This window comes from Protopterus annectens, chromosome 8.part0 (assembly GCF_019279795.1).
Source record: "Protopterus annectens isolate FY-2018-M chromosome 8.part0, PAN1.0, whole genome shotgun sequence".
Classification (NCBI taxonomy): domain Eukaryota; kingdom Metazoa; phylum Chordata; order Ceratodontiformes; family Protopteridae; genus Protopterus; species Protopterus annectens.
This window is the reverse complement of record NC_056741.1, coordinates 1752746737-1752766140: the sequence shown is the minus strand read 5'-3', so window position 1 is coordinate 1752766140 and position 19404 is coordinate 1752746737. Positions and strand designations below refer to the sequence as shown.

Here is a 19404-nt window from a genome sequence, read left to right as displayed (position 1 = left end):
ATAAAAACGTGAGAATACTGAATATATATTTGCAATAAACACAAGTTTCAATTCACAGGAAATATAAAAAAATAGCACAGATGGAAAGACTTAGACATATACAGAAAACAATACTTTTAGCTAATCTCACTATATTTTCCTAACTGACTGAAGAACTACTGTTCTCTAGTTAAGTTACTTACCAAAAAGAGGCAAAATGATGTAGGTGAGTGGTCTTACTCATTCCAAAACAGAGTGCTTAGTGTCCTCTGTCTCACTCTGTCACATCCCTCACTAGTATATAAATACAATTTCTGTGCTGGCTACAGAATGACATCACATCTGGTCACCTGATTCTATGGTTCCCACACTACCCCCTGACTAGAAGTTGAGCTAGGATCTAGCACAGATGTGTTAGAATACACATCTATAACTTTACTAAGGCTTATTGAAGTATCTGGAGACTGTAAAACAATTCCAACCTTTTCATCCTTCCTAGAGACTAACCAGCCATCCTCTGGTACCCCAGGGTAGCAATTAATTCATCACTAAGGACAATAACAGCAGGATCCCAGCCCAGATGTTGTGTCTCTGACTGCATTCAGGCCTGTAACATAAAATCTTTATGGCTTAAACCAAGTAATTTAATGTCTGGCTATTTTTCTAAAGGTTAGCTGGGCTGAGCTTAAACCCTTCCCTTCCAGCATCCTCTGTTAACATATATTTCATCAGTTGCAATACAGTCTGACATACATGTATATTTCTTTTCTATCCAGCAGGACCCAGTGTTGATACATTTTTAACACAAGCAACTTTACAAATACATTTTAACACAAGCATCTGTACAAATCAGTTTGATATTCAAATGACATAAAATTCTTTACAAAACTCCAGATAGTTATGCTGGCATATTTTACACAGCTGGCACTACCTCACATCATCATAGTAATTACCAGAAGTAAGTCCAAAAACAACTTAAAACATATAATTCGAACCAAAACAGGTTATACAACAAATGGAAAAAGTCATGGCTAAAATCAGGAACAGCAACTCACATAAATACAAGCACTCTCTCATCAAACAAAAGGACTAACTAATTCAACCAAAAAGAATTATGAGGTCAAGATAGCCTCCCAGGCAAAAAAAAAAAAAAAAAAAACAAATCTGATACCTCAAAAGCAAGACATAGCAGTGCATAAAACTGATGGTCAATAGCGCCACTTTCACTGAGCAGAGTGAAAGAGATCCTGCTGGCTGACAAATTCTGCTCGAATTTCCACCTCCCCACTTCCCCACAGCCACTCCCAAGAAATACCTACAAGCATACCCCCTCCCCCAACTGTTAGCAGGGAGCAGGTCCTGGCAACACTTGCTAATACCAAGAACACAGCCTCAGTGAGCCCTGGCAATAACCCATGATCCCTCCTAAACAGTCTGAAACATGACATATCAGGGCCACTAGAGTCAGTATTTAACTAGTCTTAAAACAGGCTTTGTACCACATAAATAGGAAACTGCAACAGTTACTCCTCTCCACAAGAGTGGACCATCAACAGACCCCAAAAACAACAGACCTGTTAGTCTGACTAATCTTATAGGCAAAAAAGTGGAAAGAATTATCATGGAAATGATCAACAAAGACATTGTCAGCCTTCAGACACTGGAATCAACCCAATTTGTCTTTGTCAAGGGAAGTCACGCCTACTAAGCCTTGTGGACTTCTTTGAGAAGGTCACCAAGGCAATGGATAATGGGAACATTGTGCACTCACCAAGATCTGGTTAAGGCATTTGATAAAATAACCCACACAGGCATTGCTGACAAATTCACCAAATTAAGCATAAGCCCCTAAATAAATAAATTGGCTTACCAGATGGTTCATTAATAGGACCCAGGAAGTCAGGAATGGAGAGACCACTTCCACAATGAGACTGGTCACCAGTGGGGGTCCCACTGGGCTCCATGGTGAGCTGCTTCTCTTTGGCATCTACCTCTCAAAGGTCAAGGCTACTCGCAAGTGACTTTGGCTGACCAAGTTCAAAAATGACTGCAAATTAGGAGCTATCATAGATTCCTCAATGTCACCAACATCTTACAAGGGGGACTGTAACAGAAAAATGACTGGCACTAAAGTCACAGCTTAAAACTCAATGCCAATAAATACAATAGAGCATCTTTTTGGCAACTGTTCTCCCAGGGAAATTATGCCATTAATAAGACACCCCTAAGAGTTGACCAGGTGGGTAGGGATCTAGGAACATATGCAGATAGAAACCTGGCCCTTGGCCATCACATGGCCAAGGTAGTAAGAAAATCATTCTATATCACCCAACCTATAAGTAAGGTCATGGCATCCAGATCTAAGGCAGTCATAGTGCCACTATACTTGGCACTCACCAGACCATCATTGAGTATAATGCCCCCTTCAGCGTGTGCCTAACCAGACATATGCAGCAACTGCAATGCCCACAAAATTTCCTTACCAAAAGAATCTAGGCATAATCACATTGTCCCACGTGTACCACTTTAACGCCCTATCTCTATACTCAGTCAACATTACTGAGAGGCAATCTATGCCTGGCATACAAGATATACTTGGCTCCAGCTCAGATGGACCTTTTGCACATCTGCAAAATGAACAGCATCAGAACTACTAGATCTAATGATTTACACATAGTTCCTCAGTAGTATTAAGCAGTGCATTGTCATATTTTGGACCTATCTGCTTGTATTTTCACCACACATTGTCCAAACATGAGGAAATATTGAGAATGATACAAATGATTACTATTTGCATACAAACATCCTACGCTGAAACTCAGGAATGCTTGGTTCTCGATCTGCTGTTTCACAAGTGGGATTGCCATCAATACACCATGCTGTTTAACAGCTACATTTTGCTCCCATGACTGGCAGTGTACATGAATGACAGAATAGATACATTATCTGAGCAGTATGTAATTACTTGTGACCAGCACATTACTGTTACTTCTGCTTATTAAGTCACTTGCCTTTTCACCCAAGCTTGTAATGCACACTAGCTTGTCTTCAACTATGTTAATCCTTACAAATGTCTATTGTCCCACATTTAAAGTCAGACATTTCCTGTGACTATGTACTCCAGACTGAGTAATTAGAAAGGTAGATGTTCGAACACAGCAGTGACGAACTATCATGAGTGTGTGTGTGTGGGGGGGGGGGGGCTAGGTAGGGATGATATGGTGTGTAACTTTACAGTGGTTGTATCACACCACTTTTAACTCATGAATTGCCCTAAAAAAGCAGTGGTGACATTATATATTCAAATGTGCACTGTCACATTTGCAAGCAATTATCTCACATGGTGCTTACGATTAATGCAATATCTTCCAGCTTATGATTTTAGATAGTCTGTTCAAAACCAGACATTACTCCATAGACTGAGTTGTGTCAATCTGCTCGTGACTGCACATGTAGGTAAGAAGGGTGTCACCCATATATTTCGTGTGTACATGTATACTTGGAGAGGGCTCTTTTACTATTTTCTGTCCACTGTAGCACAGACAACTGCTTTGTTAAACACTGATGATGCCATTTGTTGAAATATGCTTTATGTTACCTAGTAGTCAGCCTTCTCCTATAACATGAGGAAATGATAGAGTGTTCTATAGCTTGTTGGCTTAGTAAGCCATGAGTTTGAATCCAGGATTATCTGTGCATTGTGCGTGATTGTGCTTCTACAGTCATAGGAGTGACTGTGTAATACAACACACGTGATGGGTGAACCTACTGTTATGTAATATTTTTGTGTCAAAGAGACAGATCTCACCACACTTTTAATCAATTTAAAGGCATGCTTATGCCTTGCAGCCATAAGATAATGTAATGCCATCAAACACACTGTATCTCACATTGGTAGTAAGATTTCTCCTTTACCGTTTGCAGTGGAGACAATATCCTGTAGTTTGTATAGTTAGACAGATAAGTATTTGAAAGAAGCAATGACTGAATAGTACGAGTGCATTTCAGTATACTGTTATGCATGAATTACATCCACCACAGCTTTAATGTATGCAGTTATACTGGAAGAGTGTTCCTCCATTACTTTTACCTCAAACAATTACATTGCACAACAATGATGATGTCATTCCTTAAAATATGTTCTGTCTTACAGTGTGATAAGACTTTGCCTGTGGAGTATGCGGTTAATATTTAGTTCTGTAGGTTGTGAAGTTACACAGGCAGCTGTTACACTTCAGAAAAGGACAACATAAAGTGAGTGCACTGATGTGACACATACAGCATTGCATCAATTTATTTTGTTCAAGTTTTATTTGTAACAAAGTCCTTGCAACACATAATGGATTTCATGCCAGTCAAATATGTCTTCTAAGCTGCTTGTGAGTTTTCCAGTGGTGTATACAGTTAATACTGTCTTGTATATCATGTGTACCCAAGGATTCACTTTATATACTCGAAATTTCAAAATGTCAAACCTCTGAATAATGAAGACCAGAGGATTGAAGTTTTGAAGTCTCAAACCAAAAAACAACCCATCCAAAACATGAAAACTATTCATTTCATATTTTTGCAGGGGGCAAGCCCCCCTGCACTCCCCATGTGGTGGGCTGCACCCCTCCCACACCCCCTGCTACTTAAATAGACCAAATTCGAGATCACACTACATTGAAGAGAATTATAAAGTTCCCATTCTGCACTGTATGGCGATCTCCATTGAAAAGATTCAAGATTTCAAAACTTTGCAAAACAATATGGATGGACAAAAATGACTTCGCTAACCAACAGTGATATTGGTAAATTACAACTGGTTGGACACTTTTGATCCATCGGAATAACTTCTATTGAATAAACATCAAAAGCTTTCATTGCTATCTCCTGTGGCAGACACAGTTACTACTGTTGAGTGTAGAACTTGATTGGCAGGGGTTTATATCTGGTAAGGTTTGTCTGTAAGTCATTTGTGACAGACAAGAATGGCTTAACCAAAGAATGGAGTTATGTCACAGTAGGAGGGCCACTTCTTTTAGGTTTCACATTCCATGTTAGGAGAGCCATAACCATTGCAATAGGATGCTAATTGAATTCCTTGAAGTGTATTCTTTATGACACAGCTGTGCCTCCTTCTGTGACATCAATGCTTTTCTCTGACATCTGACCTTGGCATGTGTTTGACTCTGGTAAGACGTAACTGCTGATTATGTCAGTCGATGCTCACAGGTATTATTTATTTCCCCCAAAATAATGACTTGTATTGCATGACTTCATACAAACATTTACATATGCATTTTAATATTTTGTTCACACTATAGGGCTGTAAAGGAGATAATGCCTTATTCATCATTTCTTAATGTGTCCAATGCTGCAAAATCATCACAAAGTGTGAGTGGGCCTGTGTTAATGATACTGTCTTGTGGTTTTGTGTTTACTAGTTGATGTTGTTGTCTTTGCTGTACTTCTTTATGAGCATGCCCAGTATAATGATATATTAAATGTGTGCTGTTTGCCACAAAGTAATCAATGTGCTGAGACTGAGAATGTTCTTCTCAGTTGTACTTCTTTGCCAGCATATGTTCATTACACTTAATGACCTACATGTGAAAGATGACATTTGTCACAGGCCACTGTACAGGTGGCGTGTGTGAAATGTAAGACTGTCAACAGGTCACTTGGTAATACACATTAATGTTTCACCTGGGTGAAATGTATGTTAGTGTAGTGTCATTCAGGTATTACTAATGTGTTTAACAAGGCTCGCTTCAAGGTTAGGTATCAGTTATCAGGTATCATTGTTTACTGCATTCACAGGTGTACTTTGATACAATTTTTAAGTTAACATGTATGATGTGGCACTTCCTGCTAGAATGACACACATTATATCATATCATTGACTACACTACCATGAATGCACCATACTCAGATAATTCTAGCCTGTCATTTGCTCTATTTCCCCAGAACTGAGGTACTAACACCATAATGCTGGTATGTAATTTTATTTTGCCCAAGTTTTGTTTGGGCTACCTATCCATGTGTGTTATTCACATAATGCGTCCTGTGAAGGCTGCAGCAGCATACAGCTGGCTACAACATATACTTTTTTGGATATGCACCTGGTGTGCAATAACTGCAGTATATGCAATATCTCCTAATGTATCCACTTTACTTGCTAACTGTTACCTCAAATTATCACTTTAAATTTTACATGTATCACATTTATTCCCCTTTGTTACACTGTAGCTGTGTCCTTCTCACATCCTTTGTCAGCATTTCCTTTTTATTATATATGTGCCCCTAAGTGAATAGGATTACTTGTACAGATAATATATTTAATTACTGTTGTTTGCACACTAATATACATGTATCTAACTGCACTTTCCTTATTAAGCTACCTTTGTCTCTTAATTATGTCATTCAATCCGCCCTTGCCTTTTATTGTGCTATCCATGTGTGCTTTCTTATTTGGGTTGTGTGTCTATACAACCTGTTTTTTATATTATGTGCTCAAGCTCCTGTGCACCTGTTCATGTCCACTAGCAGGTTTTCTGGCCATGGACAGTTTACTGCTGAACACTTTAGCAGCTTGCATATTGAATAAGCACTGCTGCCATTGTGCTAACACAAACAGAATGTGTAGGCTTAGCATGACATGTACACACATGTTAATGAATCCCCAGGAATGTTTGCTGAGTAGTAAATAAATAAGACAGAAAACAAGTGAGGTTGGGAACCCTGATACACAAAGGAAATGAGATGTGAACAATATTTCTATATTATTAGAAAATAACATTAATTGGTTTGATATCAGAGAAAATGCTAACTATATACAATATTTACTATATCTATCAAAGCAGACTGCATATGAGAAGGGAAAAGAGGAAAATTATTGGCAGAAATTATTAAGGGAAGCCTTAAAATTACAGTATAGCATTTTACTAGAAAACATTTATACCCACATTATTTAAGGGAGGATGTAGAGGAAGGTTATCAGTTTGAGGATGAGGATTTTTGTCAAGTAATTCCTTGGAGGTGATGGCATTTGCATGTGGCTTCTTTGAATAGAAATTGTTTTAAGTTGTCTCTGAACTTATTAAAGTAAATATATTTGTCCTAGACTGTTCAATGGACATCTCAGGATTGTGGTGCCATCATTGAGAAGGAGTGGTCTGTGCAATGAAGTATGGATCTAAGGAGTATGAGACCTGAGGCTACAATTAGAGGTACACAAATTGAGATGGTTTACAAGGAACAGAAATGATTTTTGAACCATGGAGAAGAGGAGTAGGGTTGATCCATTTGATCATTGAAAGAACTAAGCAGTAGGGCTCTACTTTTGGGACAGATCTAGTTACAGAATAATCATTATTATTATTTTTTTTTATGGAGTAGGCAAAGACAGTCTGTATTCCACATTCCACTTTTGCTGAGACAACGCCAATATCTATAGCCATCCAGGCTTCAGGGGACAAACAGTGGGGGACTTTATTAACTCAGAAGAGATAAGAGCTGATTTTGTTTTTTATGATTTCTTAAAGATATTTAAAATTAACATGTTAGTCCAGCCACATGTATTTGAAATTTGAAAGGAGCTTAGCCATTGCAGAGTACCCTCTGATTCAATGGGACAGAGAATAACTTTTGCAAGGTGCTGAAAGTTATTGTTTAATTATTTTGGTGATAAGGGTAAGTTGTTAACTAGAAAGTTAATTTTAATTAACTGAAGAGATGATCTAGATCATCATTACACAGTAGGACTTTATTTTTTGAGAAGTTAGAGAGTAGTAAATTTAAAAAAGAAGAGAAGTTAGGTGATAGAATGGAGCTTTTTCTATTACTTTGATTGGGTTGGCAGTAGGAAGTTTGGAACTACCAACCTGAACTGAGAAGCTTTTGTTTGAAGTTGACTTTTTTAACCATTGCCTTTTAGATGAGTTGGCAAAATGGTTAAGGTCTTTGCCTCCCATGCATAAGGTACAAGGTTCAAACCTGACCTCCGGCCACTGTCTGTTTAGAGTTTGCATGTTCTTCTCTGAGGGTTCTTCCCACCTCTGAAAATGATGCTGAGTGTTTTAATCTTGAACTCACCAATGAATGCAGCTGTGGGCAGTAGCACAGACTGTACATGCTTCCCTATGGGGGAAGACTTAACACTTGCATAGACCAACTACTTTGGGCATCTACTGTGGTGCACAGTGTCCTCATGATAGGAAAACACAGATCATAGACTGCACACAATGGCAGGGCTAGCCACTCAATGGTGTAAAACATGGCTCTGATTTGGTTATGCTGACTAACATCGCCAAATGGTCATGGATAGTTACCCTTGATAAGTGGCTTGAGAGACTGGCCTACTCTGACCTATGCCAGGGACCCATGCTAATGGTGGGAAGGGTGTGTGTGCTCCTATTAGCCAGTGTGTGCCCCTCATAAAGCCCAGCAGCCCTGGGCTAATAAGCTAATCGTCGTCCGGTGTCCAGATGCCCAACCTGGGTTACCTGAGATAGTTCTACTGAGCAAAAGCCTGCCAAACATGAACTAAGAATTGCTACACTCAATGTAGGTTAACTGATAGGATGGAGCTTGGCAGTGGAAGATATGATGTTACATAGGAGGCTAGATGTCCTATGTATCCAAGAGAAAATATGGAAGGGCAGTTCAGCAAAGCCACTTGGCTTGGGATCCAGAGTCTGCTACTCAAGAGGAGGACAGGTTAGAAATGGTGTTGGAATTGTGTTAAGACAGAACCATGAGAAGGCAGTAAGGGATGTCATCAGAATTAATGACAGAGTCATGGTGATCAGACTCCATTGTAATGACAGGACAGTATTCTTACTCCCAGCCTATGTCCCACAACAGGGTTGTGATATTGAGGAAAAGAGTGCAGTCATACAGCAGTTGCAGGGTCTATTGGATAAAAAGCAGGACTACATGAACTGGTGTTGATAATGGGTGACTTAAATACACGTCTGGACAAACAGAATAGGATATGAGGACTGCCTGGGTCCATATGGGTGGGGCAACAGGAATAAAGAAGGAGAGGCCATTATAGACTTCTGTCTGGCAAATGGCTTGATAGTAGCCAACACATGGTTCAGAATGAGAGACACTCATAAGATCACATACAAGAGTGGCCAGCATGCAACTCAGGTAGACTTTCATCTAGTAAGATAGACTTCCTCTTAGTAAGAAAGGGGTATTGGGGTAGAATCAGTGACTGCAAAGTCATTCCCAATGAAACAGTCAGCCAACAGCATAAACCACTGGTTGCTACAATATGCTGCAAGCAGTAGTCAGAGAAGACATTAAGGTCAACAGAGGCTAGGCTAAAGACCTGGAAGTTGACTGGAGAGAAAGCACAACACTTCAAGGAATTACTCAGGGCTCCACCAGCCCAAGAAGAGTAAATAGGTGGAGATGAAGAAAAATGGCATTGCCTCAAAACAGCATCTGTGAGTACTACAGAACAGATATGTAGCCAAGCTAGGTATAGAAATAAGGTACATAAGGAAAGCTGGTGGTGGAATGCAGAAGTCCAGGAAGTCATCAAAAGAAAGAAGGAGTGCAGGAAAAAGTGGGAGAGAGAAAAGATGGACCAGGCTAGGAAGGACTACTGGTTGGGTAACAAAGAAGCTAAGAAAGGAGTTGCAATAGCAATGAATTGGGCCCCGGGGACACTATACGAGCTTCTGGAAAGTGACGCAGTAGATGGCACAAAGAAACTATATCAGTTAGCAAGGCAAAGACAGAATGATAAAGAAGATAGGCAGACATCCTTCATAAGGGATGCCAACAACATCATGCTCACCAGTCCACATGACATCAAAGGCAGATGGAAGGAGTACTTCCAGCAGCTTCTGAATGAAGAAAACCCCACAGAAGCTGTAACGTCCCAGACACAGCCTACAATGAGCGAAGTAGAAGAGCCCACCCTAGCAGAATTAAGAATAGCACTAAGGAAAATGAAGACAGGTAAAGCATCAGGCTGAGATAAGGTCATAGCAGGCATGATAAAGACGCTGGGTGAGATAGGGGAGAAATTGCTCCTGAGGGTACTCAGTAGTGTGGAGAGAAAGGCATATCCAAGATGACTGGAGAATAAGCATACTCTTTCCAGTGTACTAGAACAAAGGAGACATCCACAACTGTGGAAGTACAGAGGTATCAAACTCCTGTTACATTGCATGAAAGTTCTGGAGAGGGCAGTTGATAAATGGATACTCAGAGTAGTAGATAGTAAGATGGAAGATGAGCAGTTTGAATTCAGATCAGGATACAGCACAGCTGATCTGATGTTTGCAGTGACACAGATAGTTGAGAAGAAGCTACAAATGAGGAAAGGGTCCAACTGGACATTCCTAGACTTGGAGAAAGCATATGACAAGGTCCCAAGAAAGCTGATTTGGGCAGTACTGTGGTGGTTTGAAGTTCCAGAAACATTGGTAGAATTAGTGCACGCTATGTACAAGGACCCAATGACTCAAGAACAGTGTTCAGTCTCACACAGGAGTTCCCACTGAGAGTGGGTGTACATCTGGGATCAGCTCTGGGCCCAGTCTTGGTCATACTGGTGATGGACTACATTAGCAAACAGGGTGGAGGGGACAGATCAACAAAGTTGCTGTATGCAGATAATGTGGCATTACACACAGACTCTGAGCAATAACTTCAGCAAAGGATAGGAGAATGGAATGCAAAACTGAAGGCACATGGATTGAAACTAAGTATAGATAAGGCAGTGATAATGGCAGCAAATTGGGAGAATCAAAATAAGCTAACAATTGAAATAGAAGGGAAGACAGTGCAACAGGTTAATAGCTTCAAGTATATGGGAGGGGTTGTTGAGGAGAAGGGAAGTTTAAATGAAGAGGTCAAAGCTAGAATCAGAGGGGTTGCAGCCAACTGGCATAGAGTGTCAGATGTAGTGTATGACAGAACGATGCCAAAGAAACTGAAAAGTAAGGTGTACAAAACAGTGGTATGACCAGTACTACTGTATGGTATAGAAACTTGGGCAGGTAAGGCACAGCAGATGAGGAAATGAGAGGTGATGGAAATTAAGTGCCTGAGATGAGTGTAGGATGCACACTTTGGGAAATTTAAAGAAATGAGAACATAAAAACATAAGCTAAAGTAGCCCCAATTACAGGAAAATTAAAGGGAACAGATTACAGTGGTTCGGACACAGGTGCAGAAAAGCAGAATACAATTTAATGAAGAATATTTGGGACTGACAAAAAGAAGATAAGAGGAAAAGAGAGTGTCCAGCAAAGAGGTTGATGGATTGTGTGAGGGAAGGTCTGCAACAATCAGGCATGAGTGTCAATGAAAGCAGGAGTGTAGCATTGAAACAAGAAAGATACAGATAGTTAACATGATACCTCGGCCCCATGTAGAACATGGGAAAAAGCGGTTTGAGGATGATGATGATTTTAAACCAGAGAAGAGCCTGGTTATTGATTCCTGCTTGGAGAATGCATGCCTATGTATTATATAAGAAGATGACCTGAAAAGCAAATCTGAAATAAAATATTCAGAAACAAAAAAAGCAGGATGCTTGTTGACTGATGAGTATTGCAGTTATTGTAACATATAAGGTGATTAGTTTACTAGTCTCAAAGTAAACATGGAGGATGTCTTAATTCACTTCTTAAACCTCTCCATATCCCTTAATTCATTATCTCTGAGCTGGACAGCAGGAATCTGCATAGGAGGATAGTTTTCAAGGACTGCCACAGCAACAGTGGACTCTGGCTTGTGAACCAATATATCCTGTCTTTAGGAGGCCATAGCATCTCATTTGACTAACTTAGGAAAGGCGTCACAGTATCAGTTTTTTATGATGTCTTAACTACTAGGCACACTCTTTTGCCTACTGGAGAAACCATCCAGAAAGAATATCACAATAAAGAAAGCCTGCTAGAGGATGCATTCTGGAGAAGAGATGCGGGTTGCCAAACATCTGTCTCCATCATTTCTAAGACCTCATCAAGCTTGAAGGGGGGGGGTCTTCTGAAGTGAAAGACAGAAAATCATTGTCATCAACCTTGTCAATTATGGCATTCTTGAATGGAGTCCATGTGCCACTTGCAGTTGTGTTTCTTACTGGGCCTTGGATGTGATGGATCTGAGGAAAATGAAGACGCCTGTAAGACACCAAATATGTATAAGTAATCCTACAAGGGGCCTCCAAACCCACTTTCCTGCTCTGAAATAAAGTGGAATTCCAAATTGCCAAGCAAACAAATGTCCTGTGTTAAGGTTAAAATCACTGTCAATATAGCTAGCAGTACAGTCTGCACTGTTGTCAACAGGATCCACAATGATGCCACATACTGGGGCCAGTGATCCCAACCCCAGTTATCAGAGATTGAAATATATTCAGTCGATGTCAAAGCTGAGAGCACTGGCCCTAAATTCAAGTCTAACTTATTGTTCCCCGGTGTAAATTATTTTTCTTGACCCTGGGCATGACATTAAAACTCTCAAATCTGAAGACTGCAAAGCTGACCCTAATGATATCAACAACAGCCCTGAAGGCAATGGTGCCAAAGCTGATGCCTGTGAGCTGACATTGAGCCATCTCCTGATTCTGACATCAAAGGCATCAGCCCTGAACACTGTGATCCTGAGTTTAAGACTGCAACCAACCACAACACTTCTGTCAGCATTAACACTGACTCCTGGTGGTTGAATTCTGGCTTTGCTAGGATTGGCACATGAATTAGAACCAGTGAGGAGAACAGGGATGTCCTAGCAGAAAAGCTTAGAAATTATGATATGCATATGTCTACGCTGGAAGAGTAGAGGAGAGGTAGCTCTTGCTGGACTTTAATAATGCTTTGTCATCTTTTCATAGTCTAACTCAACAGAAGTTATGGAATGATTTCAGAATGACATGACAGATTGTGCAAATATGGTCAGTAAATAACATTTTCCTAACTTGAAGCAAAGAACAGAATAAATACCATCTACTAATTTAAAGAAGAATGCTCAGACACAGTTCTTATGGCATTTTAGAGACCCCATCACTGAAATGGGCAGAATGAACCTCTATCCTATACTTTTTGAAAGGACCTGAGAACACTTTTTAATTCTGTCACATCTATCTCTAATCCCTTTATCTACCTTGTGCCTTCTTCTCTTCTCTGTCTCATTATCTTTCTTTCAAAGTTTGCCCTCCATTGGCTCCACTATCGAGCCCCATAGAGTCAACATTAGGATGGAGTTCGAATTTAAGTCCTCATCAGAAGCATACTCAAAGCTCTCTTTTAATTTAGATAAGAAAAGTTTGTTTTCTCTTATCCCTAACAATATCAGGGTAAATGATTTACAGATATTAAACTTTTCTTCAAAATGCAGGTCTTCTAAGTAAAACACTCACAAGACATGTTTGTCTTGGACTGGTTTCATACTGCCACACTTTCATTTTTTAAAAGTTCTCCTGCCCTTCCGAGTCAAACAAACACAATCATAAAAGTAACAGAAAAGCAGCCTTTACTAATCTTTAACTTTTGACTGCAGGAGTCAAAGGTAAAGCAATTAATACCACCAGGCATCAGAGCAACAAGAACATAGTATATATATATATATATATATATATATATATATATATATATATATATATATATATATACGTACATATGGGTCCCCTTCAGAGCATCAAACTTTTAAAAGATCAACTTTCATGTGGCCAAGACCACATGATCGAACTTTTACAAATTCGAACGGTCTGAATGGAGATCTCCATACAGCACATAACAGGAAGATTTCCCTTTTCCACAATGTAGTGCAATGTTGGAGTTGGTATATTTAAATAGCAGATATGGGGGCTGCTGGGGGGCTTGCCCTCCTGCTAGGAGTGTGTAGTTTTTTTTTTATTATTTTTTTTTACATGCTCAAACTTTTAAATGTTTGATCATATGGTCTCGCCCATATGAAAGTCAAACATTTGAAAGTTCAATCATGTAAAGTAGACCTATATATATATATATATATATATATATATATATATATATATATATATATAGATAGATAGAGAGGCCAATGTAGAAGACGGGACAGACTGTAGGGAGCGAGGGTAGAGAGAGAGAGAAAGTGCAGAAAAAAAATGGATTGCAAAGATAAAAAATTAAATTAAAAAGATCTGATGAGAAATGTTGATCAGAACCTAGTAATAATACAAATCAGGACAACCACACAAAAAAGAAACAATCAAACATTTGTCTTATGATAAACAAATGTTATTGCTGAGTGTTTGATGTTTGCTGAATGTGTGGCAAACCAGATCTGAAGAAGGAGCTTGTAGGCAGAGTACTATGGATAATAAACCTGAGGATTGTTGCCCTGGGAACGCTCGCCAAGCTGTCTAAAGGTTTGCAGCTTTAGTTCTGTTAGCTGACAAGAATGGACATCCTCATTGCAGGTTTCAGGCTACAAACTGTTGCAGCTGAAGCATCTTTACACATTTTTCTGCATTTCTTTCCATTTCAATAAATAATCGTACACCTCAGTATTACTTGTCTTTACTTATACCATCTTTTCTCTCATTATACTGTTAGTTGGATGAAGTGCCTTCACAGGGGTCATGAGTTAATGAACCAGTTCAAACATATGGTCTCCCATGAACTACTTAATCTTTTTATATTCATTCAGAAAATTTGCAACCTCTTAGTTAAGTTATATTAATTTAGGAGGTACATAGTGCAGCCTTGCATGGAAAAAATCATTGATGGTTACCTGTTCAACTGAACGGGCTAATCAAGTCATGGCTTGCAGAAATATGTTTCATTGACTCATATACATCATCTCCCATACAACAAGTTATACTATCGTTTTACACTTTAATAACTAAATCAAATATCAAGACCACTGAATTTAATAATTTTATTTTTGCCTGTTTTTTGTCAAACTGTTTCAAATCACAAAGGCAAGGGTAAATACTATCCACCTATCTGTGCATCTGTCTAGCTCTCTATTTATCTATCTGTTAAGCTATACCTTTATTTATTTAGTTATTTATTACGATGTTAGCTATACTCGACTGAACTTATTTGGACCCAGAAGGAGAGAAATGCTCCCAGTAATAAAAACTGAGTGAACAAATAATGGCATAAAGACAGCAAAAAGAAAGAAAGCCAAAGTAGTTAATAAACACAGAACACCCAAAGGGTACAGCGTAACTAATGCGAAGAAAAACAAGTATGGAAATTAATAATCTAATACACAGAGTAGCAACAAATAATGCAGACAACTGCACAAGCAGCACCATAAAATTGTTACATTTTGAGTAATTCCAAACATAATGAACTCACTTTAAGTAGATGGAATAGGTCACTGCACTTCCTTAAACTTTTCCCATTTTTAAAGATGTAAATACTTTAGACAAGATGCAGCTAACATTCAGAGAAATCTTTCTACAGCTCACTGTCCTAGTCAGATTAAATATGATGGAAAACCTAATATGATTTGCAGTTATTACTGTTAAAATACATGGGAAAACACGACATCCTTATCTAGTTTGCATGCAGAAAAAGCAGTCTCCGTACTGAGTTTTGTGGCCGTCTCCTGCAAAGGCAATAACCCCCCCGTTTTTCCTTTAATTCTGACTTTCCTCATTCTTCTAGTAAGCCAGGTATTTAAATAATGCATGAACCTTTCTTCCTCTGTTTTCCTAGGACTGCCACTTCAGTATTCAATAGCTTCCTCAGAGTACCGCTAAAAGTATTGCAAAATGATAAGCATCATTGAGCAAAAAAAGTTCTACCTCAGAAAAGCAATAAACTTGCTAGTAGCACAATGTCTGTTACCAAATTTAAAAAAGGCAAATGCAATATACATCAGTAAATAACTAATAAATACAATCATTGTTTCCTGCACACTGCTTTTTGTACTGTTTCAGACCACAGATTGAAAAGAACCAAGTAAATTAAATCATTTTATTGATCAGAGTAAATCACTTTTGCTTCAACAAATCATAACAGTTTAAAATTCAAATGACTGAGACATCAACAGTTAGAATGCATTCCAAGCATTTAAAGGTATGAAAAATGTTTGCTTTCAATGACAGCCAAGACCTAATCTTTAAAAAGTGGCTTTATCATTTTGCTACCAGGTTTTCCACACTTTTAATATGTTAGCCTCCCTCTTTCTTCCACTTCTTGCTTGTTAAAATCTTGACAACAGAAAGTGTGTGCTGTGTCATTCTCAGTAATTTAGACACCTGGTGCATTCATCACTGGTTTATCAGTTTGTTCTCTATACATCCAATATCAGTTCATCTCTCCTTCTGATGTTATCATCTTATGTGACAACCTTTTACCTATGCCCCACCAAGATCCAACAGGGTAAAGGTTCAGCTAGTGAAAACAAGCAGTCAGACCTTCAATCCAATAAAATGTTTCACAACAAGCTTTTTTTCTTGAGGAGAGCAAGCCTCCCTGTATCTCACATGACACATTTGGAAACCACATTCACTGTGACTTCTTATGAGAAAACAATGGTTGTGGAGTTTATCTTTGGATACTGAACTCAACCACGTTACTCATAGATGCATATGTAGATTTGTGTGCTATTGCATTTAATAATTAAAATATACATTGAGACAAGCACACACATGTACATGCACACACAGACGCACAGAATATTTTTAATACTACTGTTTGTTATCCCCTTTAGTCTTGCTGTGAATCTATAACTCAATACATTTTCTAAACAAATAAACATAAATACATAAATAAAAAATCATAAATCTGTACACAGTGCATAAGATAGAAATGACAACAAAGACAGAATTCAAACCTTATTAAAATCTGGGACTGGGTTGTGTAAATTAACTTGGAGGAAGTTTCCAATGATAGGCAGAGCCCAGGGTCCTGGGGGAAAGTTTGGAGGTCGTCTCCATTTCCAGAAGAGAAGGGCAATGAGCAGTGTCACAAGAGCGAGCCAAAAGTGTTGCATGTTGAGCGCTCAAGGAAATGAAGCAAAGCTCAAGCTGAGAGTACTGATTTTCAGGAGTATGCCACACAGCTGCTCTAAAATTGAACTGTTTTCTCCCATTAACCTCGCCCCCTGGCTACTCAGTACAAAGTAAACTTGTACAAGTACTGATGTCCTTAAAGGAAGAGTACCTCATTTCCATTAAAAAATAAATACAAATTGAAGGTAATATTTACTGGGACCTTTCAAGAAATCCTTATCTGTTATTTGAAAAAACTCTTACAGCATAAACTATAAGGAGTAAAAATATGTAAAGAACTCAGAAAACTGTACAAACTGCACAAAATGAGAATAGTCTTTTTATGTATTTTTTTATTAACTTAATTAATTTTTGCTTAATTTAATGTTTATTAGCAGGTTAAAAATTAAATTTTTGATTTAATTTAATATTGGGCAGCCAGTTAAAAAAACGGAATGAAATGGACCTATTTCAGGAACACGTTCACACAGACACACACACACACACACACACACACACACACACACACACACACACACACACACACACACACACACACACACACACACATTTGCAACTCTATAGGCAGTTTTTATTTTATTTTATTTTTGTTAAGCTAGACCATGAGGTCGTTTTTCACTCTTTGTCTTGATACATTCAAAAAACAATCACAAATCAAATGAGTAAAACAAAATGATGTTACATATTAAACATATAAAGCAACACCTAATGCAAACCATTAGCACAGTAAAGCACAAAGACTGAAACTGATTAACAGGTTCCAAGGCTAATCACTCCGTACCCACTACATTTAACAAAAATAAAAACATTTTGCATTCCTGCCTATTGGAATGTTTGATTATTCTTATTAAGTAACTTAGTAAACTGAATATAGCAGGGTTTCCATACTGAGAATAACTTAACATGCCTTTATTTGTTACAAAGGGGAGCAGTACAAATCCATGAAAATCTTTTTCTTAAAAAAATCTTGGGAGAAGGTCAGGCCTGTAACTCCCTTCCTTTCAAATGTTATTTTTTTGGAAAGAACCACATTTATTTAGAAATGTACCATATCCATTGTTCAGCCTGCACAGGAATAGTAACTCAGGCCTCTTTGCATCCTGTCATTTGTACACAACATGCATTCAGTACTTAGAAGCTGTACTGCCTTCCAATGCATTCAATTGCTTCAGCTCCCCTTTCAAAGTACATTTTAAATGCTTCACTTTAAACCTACAATTAAAGGGCTGTAATCTGTAGTCATATGAAACTCCTTTTCTAGCTAACAGCAATGCATACACTTCCAGATTAGTTCTACAATATATAATAGTGCTGTATTTGTATAACCTTACATCTACCTTGATGGTAGCGGTGCTTTCTTATAATTCAATTAAGCAGAGCATGGTTAACAAACACCAAAAAATCTATACAGTCTGAAAATGTAGAATGAGCTTTCACATGCTGTTTCAAACACTAGAGTTTAGAAACTGAAAGCTGGGTTAAACATAGCAATCTTTCCAAGAGTTTATAAAACAGAAGATTATGATTGGGTTGCTGATCATAACCCCATTTACTATGTGTTCAGGACATGGATGGCAAGAAACGCACCTCGTGAGCAAAGCTCTAGAGGTGAATCTTGGCATCCATGTCGAAAACACAATTAAAAGTTAGGATCAGAGACCTGATCATAATTCTTAGTAGTGCATGATCTGAACCATGTACTACTAGTTACAGTAAAAAAGAAAAAAAAAACAGTGTTTTGCCAGCTTTCAAAACTATAAAGCACCTAGCTACATAGCAAGAGCTGTCAGAATGGTGGTGTAACACAGTCCCTTACATTTCCACTCACCTTGCCATTCCTCTAAACTGTCCTCCTTTATGCCACATTTGTTTGGCCTGTTTCTCATAAAGTCTGTGGTTTCCAGACAAATCATGGAGGACTGAAGTCAGTGAATAGTGACATACATTTGAATTTAAGAGTCGTATCCTTCAGAGATAATAAAGATCTGCAGTTGTGGTGCTGCGGTAGCGTTGTCGCCTCACAGTAAGATGCTGTCTGGTTCGATTCACATAGAGTGTCTTCTGCGTGGAGACATGTGTGAATGGGCGTACCTTCGTTGAAAGTTGTGCGTCAGGGCTGGTAACTCGGCGCATAAAAATCAACTAACAATCATTAGCAGACCGGAGTTCCGCTGTGGCGACCCCTAACCAGGAAAAGCCAAAAGACACAAACAAATTCTTCAGAGATAATGCAGGCAAACACACATTCTGTTGTTCTAGCTACTTTCTAAGTCTGTAAAAGGAAGGGACACCTTATCAGTATGGACAGCAGGTAGAACCAAATATTTTATTCTGCTGCTATTTGTACTGGCTAATTTTACTGCCTAGCTTCAGATCTAACCATGACAACTTAAGCGGGGGGGGGGGGTGCTTAACATTTGTTTAGGTCGGGTCTTGTACCAGTCTATAGCTTAACT

The 19404-nt window shown here is 38.6% G+C and overlaps 1 protein-coding gene across 2 annotated transcripts in view; it reads right to left on the bottom strand.

Annotated features, from left to right (window-relative positions):
* Window positions 1–16995, bottom strand: part of LOC122809618 (cytochrome P450 2J2-like) — an 898680-nt gene extending 881685 nt beyond the window's left edge. For both annotated transcript variants that reach the window (XM_044081250.1, XM_044081251.1), the window contains exon 1: window positions 16771–16995. In XM_044081250.1, coding sequence (XP_043937185.1) covers window positions 16771–16929 — 159 coding nt within the window. In that variant the 5' untranslated portion in view covers window positions 16930–16995. The remainder of the gene's footprint in view (window positions 1–16770) is intronic.
* Window positions 16996–19404: the final 2409 nt, after the last annotated feature.